General features: G+C 45.9%; 1 protein-coding gene across 1 annotated transcript in view; it reads left to right on the plus strand.

The window, feature by feature from the left end:
* The window catches only part of Prkn (parkin RBR E3 ubiquitin protein ligase), a 1,241,962-nt gene that overhangs the window by 1,204,047 nt on the left and 23,974 nt on the right, over nucleotides 1-13,941 (plus strand). The window contains exon 10 of the mRNA XM_026393149.2: nucleotides 11,841-11,924. Coding sequence (XP_026248934.2) covers nucleotides 11,841-11,924 — 84 coding nt within the window. The remainder of the gene's footprint in view (nucleotides 1-11,840; nucleotides 11,925-13,941) is intronic.

The raw sequence follows: 13,941 nt of genomic DNA on the forward strand, positions 1-13,941 counted from the left end.
GCAAAGTCTTATGTTTGATTTGACATTCTTTTAATGTGTCTTGACAAACGCAGTGATCAGTAATGCAGGAGCTAGGATGGGGAGAGGAAGAGGAACCTCACAAACTTCACATACCTGCCGTGGAGTTCCCAAACACAACCCGAATGTGACGTGCATGTACTCTTTGACCCAGCCACTTTGCTTCTGGGAATGATCCCATGGTTTTCCTTTCACATATCTATCACCTGCAACATGCTGCTGTGAGGAAGTCCAGCACCATGGCCGCTCCCAGGGACCCAACCAGCGGTCTGTGAGATGCACTCAGCGAAAATCCAAAGACGTTAGCACAATGCAACATACGATATTTTACATACCACTTTTGTTTAAAAACAACATACTTATGCATGTACGTGCATGCTCGAAGGCATCAGATATTTATGAAACAATGCACACGTGAACAGGTGACCGTGGTCATCTCTGTGAAGCCTTGCTACTGACCAAGGAAGGAGACTTATTTTCCACATGCACCTTTTGAAAGTGTGTTTATGTACATGTGTCATCCATTCAAAAATGACATAATCTGTTTTTTAAAACATGTGACCATGCAAATTATATTTCAATAAAACTATTAAAGAAAATGAAAAACAAATGGCCAATAAACATCTGTCAGTTTGAAAAAAAAAAACTATCTTACAGTAGGAAGTAAATTTCAATGTCCTGGTCCATAACTATAGATTGAATAGCTCAGTTCCCATCCCCAGGAGCGCCGCCCCCCACACCTCTGTCCACAGCATCTGTGAAGCGTAGCCTCAGCTGCTAGAAGCAGCTGAGTGGAACTGGTGTCTTCATCATGACCGGTTCTGAGGCAGATACTGGTAACATTTCCACTCCATTGTGCAGCAAGCATGCGAGTTAAGACTGAAACAGCAGGTGGATGCATCCTTGTCCTCGATGAGACAGAGGATGTGTCAGCAAAGGGTATTTTCAGAATTCCTTTAAGAGCCCTCTTGAGTAGAAATTAAACCAAGGAAAGTAAGGGACATTTCAAGGCAGCAGACCTAAAACAAATGTAACTTTGGGGACACTACCTAGATGTCACCATATTTTATGGGAAACTAGGTAGCATTGTACAAACATCCTTGGTGCATTAATATAGGATTTGGGAAATACAGAGAAATTGGGGCACTCAGCTATATCCAGCTGCCTTAGAATCATTTATTTAGCCATTTGGAGGTTGCACATAAAAGATCGCCTTGGTCTGTTTGCATTGGAGCTTGGCACAGTTTAAGATGGCCTTCCACCACGGGATTCTGAGATTTTAAGACATTGTGTGCTTGAAAGGAAATAACTTCACTTTCTTCTTTTCAAAATCATGTTTTAGCGCATTGTTATCTGACACCATTCCCGCTCTGTGACATTGTCTTGTCAGTACGAGTTTTGCATACATCAGCGGCTGGTCACCCCACCGGGACCCCTACTCTTTTGATACGTTATTTTTAACACAGAGAGACTGAACTTACATATCTCTGCCGCCACCTTCAGGAAAGTCATGTACTGAAAAGAATCCTATTTCTTCTGTCCCCAAGGAAGTACAAATGTGGGCTTCATGCTTTTGATGTTTCCCTTGACTATAGTAAGGGGTCCTAAGATGGTATTTGATTCTCCTGTTCTTTTGACACAGAACTTCAAGAGCTGTGGAAGGAAAATAAATGGCACATAATAGAACGCTTTCCTAACAGATGCAGGCATGACAGAAAACAGGCACAAAGAAATTTTGGCTTTCATATAGAGATCATTCAACTGTAAGGATCAAAATCTTATTTTAAAGGGTCATTACTTGTGGGTACCAACCTGCTCTTAATGCTATTGATCAGCAGTCCCTTGAACATCCTGATAGTAGTGGAAACTGTTCCTCTGCTTCTTTTTCACGCTTCCAAAAAGAAAATATACACACATTCCTTTTCGGATGTGCCTCTTATGGGCATTCGAGAAGTCAGACTCAAACCTCAATCAAATAGACGGCTGCACTGACGTGGTACGGAAGGAGTGACTCGGTGGACAATTCCGACACTTCCTTGGTAGCGGGGATTGTGTAAGGGATTGACCGTGACGTACCCCTATGTTCATACGTGCGGGCAGAGGGAGGCAGGCCAGCATCCCCCTCCGTAAGCAGAGTCTCGCCCTGTGGGAGTTGACAGTGGTGTCCTAGCTTCCCCTGAGTCTTCCACATAGTGATCATTATTACCAGGATGCTGGGAATTCCTCTCACCAACAAGGTGCTTTCTGTCACTTACATTTCCATGGAACCGTGTTGCATCATAACCCTACGAGAAAACTACTGTAGTTTACCATCTCCCAGAAACTGTGCTAAATATCCAACATAAAGGCTGGCCTTCTTTCCAGATGCAAAATCCTAAAACAAAAAGACGCTAGGATCGCAGGATAATAAAGAGGGCCTCTGTAGCCAGGTCTCTCTGACTTCAGAGGTTCTGTTTTTTAAATACTAACCTATATCTGGTTTTTAACATAAACATCGACTGTGTTATTTCATGAATTATAATATGTTGTCCTTTCACATGTCACCCAGGTCAAACTTTTTTCTCATCCTAAAGGTAAATGCGGTTAGGTAGCCCATAAGGACGGGCACACCTCTGGAAACTGTGTCATTGGGTAATTTTGCACTGTGGGAGCACCCTAGAGTGTGCTCACTGATACCAACCTGAATGCACAGCCCATCACACACCCAGATGATGTGGCAGAGCCTGTCGCCCCTGCACTGCAAACCCAGGTGGCCTGCTCCCGTACTGCCTGCTGCAGGCGATGGGCGCACCATGCCAAGCATTCGTGGATCTAAATGTACAAAAATGACACAGTATAACTGCAGTATAAAGGGTAAAGTGGCACCGCTGTATGGGACTGGAAGCTGCTGTGGCAGCGCGTGAGCAGTGAGGAGTGAGGCCAGGATGTTCGTGCTCTGCCGTAGACCAGCACCTGCCCATTGGGCTGTAAAAAATGTTCTTCTTTCTTCAATGATAAATTAGCTTATTGTGACTTTTACTTCATACACCTTTTTAATTTTTGACTCTTCCATAACAAGTTAAAACAAACACATTGTACAGCTATACAAAACACGTCTTTCCTGCTGGGCATGGTAATCCCAGCAACTTGGGAGGCTGAGGCAGGAGGACCACCAGTTCAAAGCCATCCTCAGCAATAGCAAGGCCCTAAGCAGCTCAGTGAGACTCTGTCTCTAAATAAAATACAAAATAGGGCTGGGGATGGGGCTCAGTGGCTGAGTGCCCCTGAGTTCAATCCCCAGTACCAAAACAAAACAAAAAAAAAAATTATTTCTCTACACCCTTATTCTATAAGCGTTTCTATTTTTTTTTTTTTTAACTTTTTAAATGTTAAAAACTCACACACAAACACACTTATCACCTGGGCCAACAGGGGAGCAGGAGCCTGAGTGTCCCCATCTCCCACCTTCACGTCTTGTCCCTTGGCCTTGGGGGCAGTCCCATGCGTGGAGCTGTCACCTCCTGTGATAACAAGGGCTCTTGGAGTCCTCCTGAGGGACCTGCCCAGGGCCTTCTGGAGGAGGTGTCCTGTCAGAAACACGCCCAGGGTGGTAGCCGGCGTTGCCCCTTGGTGTCACCCTGGGTTTGCCTGTGAGCGCAGCACATGCCTGAGCCCTCCTCCTAGTGGACGCCCGTCAGTGCTGGGTGCTCTCGGGGCTGTGGAGGGCCTGCCCAGGTGGGCAGGAGCCCCGAGAGCCTGCAGGTGGGTCTGCTCAGGTCTTTACGGTCCTTCTCCACAGCTGCCTTTTCCCTGACCTCTCCCAGGGCTGTGAGCTCCCTGTTGGGAACTGTTTCACCACCTGGTGACCACCAGGTGTGAAGGGCCAGTGGTGGCTGACCATGATTGTGTGGTCATGGCTGTCCCCAACACATGTGGGTCACAGGGCAAAATAAGATTGCACTGCTAAGAAGGGTTCAGTTACTACTCAGTTTAAAAAATTGACTTTGGGGCTGGGGATGTGGCTCAAGTGGTAGCGCGCTCACCTAGCATGTGTGAGACTCTGGGTTCAATTTTCAGCATCACATAAAACAGATAAATAAATAAAGATATTGTGTCCACCTAAAACTAAAAAATTAAAAGATTTTTAAAAAAAGATTCAAAATTCTTTTAAAAAACTGACATTGAAGTTAGCCTTTATTCAAAAGTTTGTTTATTTTTATTTATTTTACTATTTTATGTATTTTACTATTTTATTATTTTATTTATTTATTTATTTTACAGTAGAATGCATTTTGTCATAATGACACAAACGGAGCACAACTTCTCGTTCCTCACTCCACTAGTGCACTCACACCTGTATGTGGTGATAATGTCTGCCCTTTCTACTCTCCTTCCCCTCCACAAACCCCCCCCCCGTGTGTGTGTGTGTGTGTGTGTGTGTGTGTGTGTGTGTGTGTGTGTGTGAGATATGGTATACAAACCTTCCCCTCTACACAAACCAAAGTTCCTTCATTCTTCTATCCCAGTTTGCTTGCTTATTACACTCATCGTCGGCATTTAGGAGGTGCCAATTCCTAGAGTTACATGAGAGCTTGGGCCCCTCTCCCAGCTTGCAATGTACTGGAAGATGAAGCACTGGGTTCTGTGTCAGCCGTCATTGGATGACATGGTATGGGCTCACAGACTTGAATTACCAAGTTCACTAGGTCTTTGTCCATTAAAAGTAAACAGTCACACTATTGGGAGTGATGACCTTTTTCCCAGCATTGAATTATGAGAGGAATTTTTCATCTGGCTGCTTAGAATTTATAAAAAATCGGGGAGAGGTTTGAACTACAATTTTGTAAATAACACAGAACATTCAAATAGTTATTTTTTTATGTCAGTCCTTTTGGAAAAACAGAGAATAAACCAACCTATTTTAGTCTTTTCTATAGAAGCTTTATCAGCCAGGACTGAACCAAAGAAGCAGAACCAGTAGAATTGCTTTATATACCCACACACACATATGTATGTGGGTTATACCAAATATATGTGTATAAATACACATCCATCCATACATATATATAGATATATACCCACATATATATAAATATGTGTGTGTGAGAGATATGATATACAAACCCGATGACATGCTGACGTGTGTGTATATACATGCACATGCATATGTAGCTGTATGACCACATATCAGCTTACACACACATACACAGACATACACACATATATATGGAGAGATTGATTGCAAGAAATTGGTTCACCTGGCTTTGGGGGCATTTAGGACATAGGCATGTCCTAAATGACAAGCAGGCCCTCAGGAAGGGCAGACTGGGACTCCTGGGCACAGCCTGGTTCTGCAGTCCTCGGGTAGAATCTCTGCCTCCTCATTCTGCTCCAAAGTCCTTCTGGTGGATTGATGAGGCCCACCCAGGACAATGTCCCTCACTTAAAGCCTCCTGTCCATAGCTCTCACATCTGCAGGGTGCCTCCCAGCAGCACCTGGATCAGCTAGAGACAGGTCCAGCCAAGCTGACAGAAACTGACATCCTGGGAGTTGTCAGTCCGTGCATGTGATTGTTCGCCAAGAAAATCTAGTAAGAGAATAATTACTTTTAAGGTTTTTAAAAGAAAACCAATGAACAGGAATGGCATTTGCCGGCCTTCCTCAAGAGAAGCTGGTCCAGTAGAGGCCAGCCCCACGCAGTGAACGGCAGACCCTAGCACTCAGTTCTCGTCCACTCCTGAGCCTTGGAGAGTGCCTCAGGTCTTAAGGGAGCACCAGCAAGTGGGGGACCAGGGTTACCTGACAGCAGATCCCCAAGGGAATCACCGCTGCTGTCCTAGAAAGCCGCACACGCGTGTGTCTGCCCTCAGGTGCAGAAGCGAGAGGGAAAGGTGTGGGGGGTGGAGCTCAGGAGAGCAGAGGGGAGGCCTGGGGAGCCGCAGGAGGGGGGAGGGAGGGAGGAGGGAAGGCAAAGGGGAGGTACTGGGAACAAAAGTGACCAGATCATATTGTTATATTGTTGGCATGACAAACCCGCCACCAAGAATTCCACTATTACACATAATTGAATTGCACCAATTTAAAAAGTTTAAAAACAGAGATCCAGAGCCTCCACCAGAGGCTTGCAGGTTGGCAGCGCGGCTTGTTGAAGCTGCTCCCTCAGGGAGCTCTGCCTCTGAAAATAGCCGTACTGGGAGAATTTGCAGACTCGCTCAAAACACCATCTCAAGGAGTCTTTGTATCAGCCTCAGCCAGTCCCCAAACTCTTTGTGCTCACCACACCCTTAGCAGCTCTTGCATTTCTCATAGGATCTCCAGGCCAAAAGTCACAGACCTCCCAGTTCTGGGTTTTCTCCATACTTTTTATTGATGCATTATAGCTGTGCATAATAGCAGGACTTGTTGTTATGTATCCACACATGCACACAGAGTGATCATACAGTGTGGCCAGTATCCCTCCCCAGCACTTCCCGTCCCTCTCCTCCCCCTCCCCCTGGTCTTTATCCTCTGCTGATCTCTCTTCATTATCATGAGATTCCCTCCACCTTTCTTGCCGCAGTCTGGCTGGGCACAAAATAACCGGGAGGTCACAAACCACTTGTAGGTTCAAACAGGAACTCCTTTATTGCCGGAACCCAACGGGAACTCTCCAGAACTCCACGGAAACTCCGCAAGAGCCAATGGGAACTCGACGGGAACTCCGCAAGAACTCAAAAGTAGCAGGCACCCAAGGTAGCAGGAGCCGCCTTATTGCCGGACAGCAGAGGTCCATATACACAACTGAATACACAGCTTGTTTCAATTTAGCATCATCCAGTTACAGCAATCAGTCATTATCTTCATAATTATACACAGCTTAACTGAATTATCATCTTAATGGCTCGCTGGCGTGACTTCTCAACCACTCCTTCTGGCAAAATGCCAGGCGCCATCTTGACTTCGTTATGGCTCTCAACACTTTCTGTTCCTTTTTCCTCTCACCTTCCTCATGAAAGGAAACATGCAACCCTTGGCTTTCTGAGTTTGGCTTATTTCACTTAACATAATACCCTCAGGTTTCATGCATTTTCCTGCAAATGACATAATTGCATTCTTCATAGCTGAATAAAACTCCATTGTGTGTGCATATATCACATTTTTTTATCCATTCATCTGGAACAGCTAGGCTAGTTCCATATTTGGTTTTTGTGAATTGTGCTGCTATGAACATGTCATGGTAGTGTGCCGACTTTGATTCTTTAGGATAAATACTGAGGAGTGGTAAGGTTGGGTCACATGATGGTGACCTCCATACTGATTCCCGTAGTGGGAATTTGTAATCCTGCCAGCAGTGTAAATTGTTCCTTTCTCCCCACATCCTCTCCAGCATTTATCATTTGTATCCTTGATGGCTGCCACATTGACTGGAGTGAGATGAAATCAGAGTGTAGTTTTGCTTGGCATTTCCCTAACTGCAAAGGCTGTTGAATATTGTTTTACATATTTTCTGGCCTCTTGTATTTCTTCTTTTGAGAAAGTGTCTGTTTAGTTTCTTTGGGGTTCGTTTTTTTGTGGTGTTAAATTTTTTGCATTCTTTTTGTACATTCTTAATGTTGATCCTCTGTCAAAAGAGTAGCTAACAAAGATTTCCTCCCATTCTCAAGGTTCTCGCTTCACATTCTTAATTGTTTCCTTGCTGTGCAGAGCTTTTTAATCGATGCCATCCATTCGTTACCTCTTGGCATTATGTCCCGAGCTTTAGGAGCCCTATTGAGAAGGTTGTTGCCTGTGCCCAAAAGCCAGAGTGTTGAACCTGCCCCACGTTTTCTTCTGAGAGTCGCATAGTTCTGGTCTCGTTTCTAGGTCTTATATCCATTTTGAGATGACTCTTTTGCAGGGTAAGCAGTAAGCGTCTGCCTCGTTCTTCTACATAGCAATAACCAGTTTCCCCAACACCATTTATTTTTAAAAAAAAACTGTCTTTTCTCCAGTATATGTTATTTATGCCTTTCATGGAGTGGATCAAAGGCTGTCTCTGTGTGGATTTTTCTCACCTAATAGTTCTAGTTTTTAAAGATTTAGGTCCAAGACACACAGTAAGACATCTAATATCTGACCAATTTAATACAATCTGAAAAAAGTTAACATCAATTTTTAAAACAGATAAACATATATTTTATTTTATTTTATTCTTAAATAACAACATCCCTGATCCAAATAGATGTTTACATGGTACTTATATTTGTCATAATATCAACGACAATGTCACTGACGGGAAAGAACACATCTCCACTCTAACTAGGGATGACCCCAAGTGGATAATTCAATGTCCACTGGATATTGATCATCACTGTGCCTCCTACAAACTGTAAAACTATCTCTGTTCAGCCCTGTGAGTTCACTGTGGCACCCCAGGGTGCCTTGGTGCATAGTTTGAGAACTGAAGCCCTAAGCATGTATACCAGCGCCTTGTTGAGAGTCCTGAGTTCTGAATAATGTGATTGAAAACCCCAAACACATGCAAGGTCAAATCAGACCTTCTAGTTATTCCCCATCTGGTATGAGACAGATTCAAGATGTGTAACCAGGAAGCACCTACCATGTGACAGAACTAGATTTACATCCTGCCGTCAGAGTACAGCAAATGAAGGGACGCTCCGAAGAGTCACCACCAGCCCATTCCTGAAGCTTTGCTTCCCTCGCCACCCTGAAGTGGCAAGGCTTTGATTTTTGTTCGCTCTTTGTTTCCTGTTATTTCTTTCTAGGAGGTTTCTTGCAGCACCAGTGAGAAGGGATTCGGTGTCTCTGTGTCAGGGAGGCCTGTTTATCCTGACAAACTGATCAACCTCCAGGGTGTTCCTCCACCATGAAACTGATTTTCTGTCTCATCCGCTGGCTAATGTGAGGCTCTCTCCCGCCACGCAGGGGCTGGGCTCCCCTCCCTTCCCTCCACACAGTGGTGAGATCGCATCCGGCTTCCTCCCACTGAACCGTGCAGCGCACAGCTCTGCAGCAGAGCGCACAGGGCTGGGCCCAGGGAACCCAGGATGCTGGGAGCAGAAGGAGACCGAGGAGGGATCCACGTTGGGAGCAGAAGGAGAGCTAGGAGGGAATGACCTCGGGGGCAGAAGGAGACCCAGGAGGGATCGCTGGGACCCAGCTCATTGTTCGCTGTATTCTCTTTCAGTTCTGATTAAAAAAAAAAAAAAAAATCGTCCAAGACTGAAACCTGGTGGTGCTCGTGAGAAACACGCCACCTGTCCAAAGCCAGAGATGGCTGAGAGACTAGGTGTGGCAAAAAGGAGGACCATCTTACAAGATGAGTATGTGCCGGACAGGCACACACCTGGCTGTCACAGTCAGCATCAGACCCCCTAGAACACAAGGTCCCTCCCCCAGGTCCTCATTGGCTGAGTGCTAAGGGGTTACTGTCTCCTACTGGGTTATTTAAAGAAGTGCACCTTTAGTTGTCCCCTCCCAGGACTTTCTGGGACTGAGTGCATTTTGGCACACAGGAAGTTTCTCTCTGTGGGTCAGGTGACCCCCTTCCCCCTGGCCTCCTGTTTGACAGAGACTGAATCTATCACACTGGGTGTTAACTGCTGGTAGCCATTTGTTCTATTTCTCGTTCAGCTGAATTTCTTACTTTCTCACTAATTTTACATTTAAGACTAAAGACTGTCTTCTGGGGCTGGGGATGTGGCTCAAGCGGTAGCGCGCTCGCCTGGCATGCGTGCGGCCCGGGTTCGATCCTCAGCACCACATACCAACAAAGATGTTGTGTCCGCCAAGAACTAAAAAAAATAAATAAATAAATATTAAAAATTCTACCTCTCTCTCTCTCTCTCTCTCTCTCTCTCTCTCTCTCTCTCTCTCTCTCTCCCCCTCTCTCACTCTCTCTTTAAAAAAAAAAAAAAAAAAAAAAAAGACTGTCTTCTGAAAATGGACCTCTGGACTTTCTGTTTCTCACATGCTGGTGATGGGTTTAAGGACATCTCCACGCATGCCTTCTCCCACCACCCCAAACCTTTAAATAAAGTTAATGTCCCACGACATTCGACTCCAGTCTCTAATGAGAAATGGAAAAACATGCAGCTTGAGCATCCTTAACCTGAATTCCAAAATGCTCCAAAACCTGAAACTTTTTGAGCAGTGACATCATGCCACAAGTGGACTCCACACACATGATAGGCCACAGTCCCAACACAGGCTCACTGAACACAGTGTATACAGTTGCCTTCAGGCTCTGTGCATGTGCGAGGTATATACAAAACAATCATTTTCAGGTTTTGACTTGGGTCCCATCTCCAAGGCACCTCATTATGTATGTACAAATATCCAAAGATTGGGAAAAAAATCCAAATTTCAAAATACTTCTGGCCCCAAGCATTTGGGGTCAGGGATGCTCAGTACCTGAGGATCGACTGTGGCGTCTCTCGTAAATGCATCCTAAAACGCCTTCCTTTTCTGCTTCTTATGTCTTGAGATCAAAATAATGTTCAGGTTGGGTTTTTTAAAGCAAGAAGCCGGACACGGGGCAGGGGAGAAGGGTGTCCACGTGGGGCGATGTCGTGAAGGGCAAGCGTGTTGGGTGGGCCGCCCTTTCTGAGCAAGGAGGACCGGGGAAGTCTCTGGAATGAAGTTGGTCTTGCTGCCTCCTGTTCATCTCGTTGTCATCTTTCTGCTCATATTCGTCCCGTCTTACGCACACCCGAGCCGAAGGCCTGGCTGATGTGACAGATCCAGCCTGAGGGTCCAAGCCTCTGCAGCTCTCTGGGTGTCCTAGACAGTGGTGGCTTTCCCAGGGTGTCTCAGTGTCAGGGAGGGGTGACATCTCCAGGGTATCACATGCAGACCCTCACCCCCAGCCTGGGCAGCAATCTTGGGTGGCTGGGGACAATGACAATAGGACAGACCGTATGGAGGCCAGGATCCCAGACAGTAGCCCCACAGGCACAGCCTTGCACGAACCCAACAGGAGTCCACTATCTCTGCGTCCTTCTGTGTAAGATGCAGGGTGAGGGCAGGGGCTCCCCTAGGTGCCTTGGCGGGTGGGAGGGACACAGACAGGAGCTCCGAGCACCATTGATGGCGAAAGCCAAGCAGCGCCAGGCCCGAGCCTCCTGAGCCTGAGCCGCCAGACCAGTCCCACCCTCGGGGCTCAGACAACAGACATTTATTTTCATAACCTGGAGGCGGGAATTCAAGACCAGGGCTTCAGAAGGATTGGTTTCTTCTGAGGCCTCTCTCCTGGTGCTCCGAGGGCCACCGCCTTGTATACTCACAGGGTCACCCCCAGCCCATGTCCCGGGCTCTGATCTCCTCACAGGGACCCATCCTGATGACCTCATTTTATTTTATCTACCACTTTAAAGTCTGCCTCCAAATGCAGTCATACTCTGAGGATTTGGGGGTTAAAATTAAACCTAGGAATGCAGGGGGGGGCGTTCAGCCTGTAATCGCCCATTTCTTTTCATAACAGGCTTTCAGTACAAAGGAAGCCATTGACATGGGCACAGAAATCCCCTAGGTATCTAAACAAATGTTGAATGTGAAACTCTGGGAGGAACTTGCTTTCCTTGTTTCTAACAAGGACTTTGCTGCAATATTTATTTGCATTACTTTCTTCTCCACTGGGCTGGAAACATCTGGAAGAAAGGAAACATGACTCATTCCCCTTTGCAACCCTGTTAAGGTGCTCAGAACACTCTAGTAAAGAGTGAATGATCCCATCAAATTCAACAAAAAGTCAATGGGACACAGAAAACTCCCGAAGGCCAGAGGAACGCACCTGACGGGTTTGGAAAAGGGGAAGAGCGTCCTGGCGGAGGCAACGCTCCTGACCCGCTCTGTTCTTTTGCAGTTCATCTTTTGCCGGGACTGTAAGGAGGAGCACCACGAGGGATCCTGCAGCACCCTGCTTGAAGCCTCGGCAGCAGCTAAACAGGTACAGATGCCACACGGCCCTCCCAGGGGCTCCGTCGCTGGTGGGCAATGCTCAAGAGTTCCACCCTGAAGCCCAGGAGCAGACAGCTAGTCCACAGCCCTTCTCCTCAGGGGACAGTGTAGACTTCCCATGACATCTGGGGGATCTGGACTTCAGTGACAGTTTCTCCCCAAAGGAATACAAGATAGAGGTAGGGCTTAGATCCATGATCAGAGAGGTATTTAGAGAGGAGATAAAACAATTTAACAATCTATCACAGAAATTAATACTGGTCCCACTTTTATTTTTTAAATACCTTTGTGTCTTTTTTTTGGGGGGGGGGGGGGTTACCAGTGATTGAATCCAGGGGTGCTTAACCACTGAGCAACATCCTCAGCCCTTTTTAAGTTTTACTTAGAGACGGGTCTTGCTGAGTTGCTTAGCACTTTGCTGAGTTGCTGAGGCTGACCTTAAGCTCATGATCCTCCTGCCTCAGCCTCCTGAGCTACTGGGTTTACAGGAATATACTGCCCGCGGCCAGCGCAGGCGGCTACACTAAAGGTCCCTCTAGTGAATTTACTAGGATATCAAATAAAACACAGACACACAATTCACCTTTAAATCAAGCTCCAGGATGGCTCCTCCACTCTCGGCCTCAAGCTCCCCAAATAGGAGAGCAAGGAATGTCACTAGAGGCTAACAAGAGAGAGCTAACACATTCAGAAGTGAACTTTTATTGGGGGGACCCTCATTCTTTAGAAAGTTCCATCCAAAAAAAGGCAAGAGGGGCAGGGTTACAAGGACAGGTGATTCCACCCCTGGGGCTGTGGGAGGCCAAGCCTACGCAGGAAGACACATTCTGCTACTTCAAGGGTGGGACAGTGTCTAGGGCCACTATGAAGGTGACCAGACCACTCGAAAGTGACCGACAAAGCCTCTACCAATCACAGGAAGGAAAATGCTAGTCATTCAATGTGACCGCCCCCACAGGCGTGCGCCACTATACCTGACTCATTGAAAATTTTTGGTAAAAACTCTGAGTGACAGGTACAGATGGTCCTCCCCTTGTGAGGAGCATAGAATCTGATAAACATTCTAAGTTGATAATAGTGTAAATTCAAAAATGCCCTGAACGCATCTCACCTACCACACATTACGGTGCACACTGTCGTCTGGGACACGGGTGATCCGGGGAATTACTGGGAGCCGTAGCTTACCTCTGCTGTCCAGCATCTCCAGAGGGGGCGGCACCACACATCACTAGCCAGGAAAAGATCAAAATTCACAGTTCCAAACACAATTTCTACTGCATAAGGTAGAAAAATCAAAACCTTCGAAAGTTAGGGACTATGTGCACAGGGATACCGGAATGTGGAAGAATGGCATCTGTAGCAATATCATGAACTATGCTAAAGTACCTTCCAGTCCTGATTAAGTAAATATCGTGTTTCCTGAGGCTGACTTTCCAGTGTGCTTTACCAGGCTCAGGGAAATGCAAATGTGTCTAATTTATTAATTATAATCAACCAAACCTTAGGGGAAAGAAGTAAAGAGCTCAGCACAGTTGATGAATTTACTCATTATTTTTCTCTTAATATAGATGTTAACCAGGGTCTAAACACTAACTCCATGCAGATAAATCCTCTAGTCATTTCCTTGATAGGATCCTAGTAAACAGACATACAAATTCTATCACATTTTCATTTTATAGTAAAGAATATTAAAGACCTAAGTGATCTGAATCCAGAGCATAAAGAAGCTATTCCTATAAGGTATTCTGCGGAGGTGTTTATCCAAAATTAGCATAACTAAGTAAATGTCATTAGTGAATTGGGCCTTCTCATCAGCTTCTAAATTGGTGACCAGGAGCGTATAAGGAATTTAGAAAAAGCCGTCATTTCCATAGTAAAGGGGTAAATGCTCCTTGATTTATTTTAGCTCAAGGAAATTCACATGCAAGCTCTCTTGTGCTTGCTGCAGGAATGATAGTGGTATTGAGACCCTCTGCCTGGGGTCACTGCAGCCAGGAAGGAAAGCC

Source organism: Urocitellus parryii, chromosome 8 (assembly GCF_045843805.1).
Source record: "Urocitellus parryii isolate mUroPar1 chromosome 8, mUroPar1.hap1, whole genome shotgun sequence".
In the NCBI taxonomy this organism is placed as follows: Eukaryota; Metazoa; Chordata; class Mammalia; order Rodentia; family Sciuridae; genus Urocitellus; species Urocitellus parryii.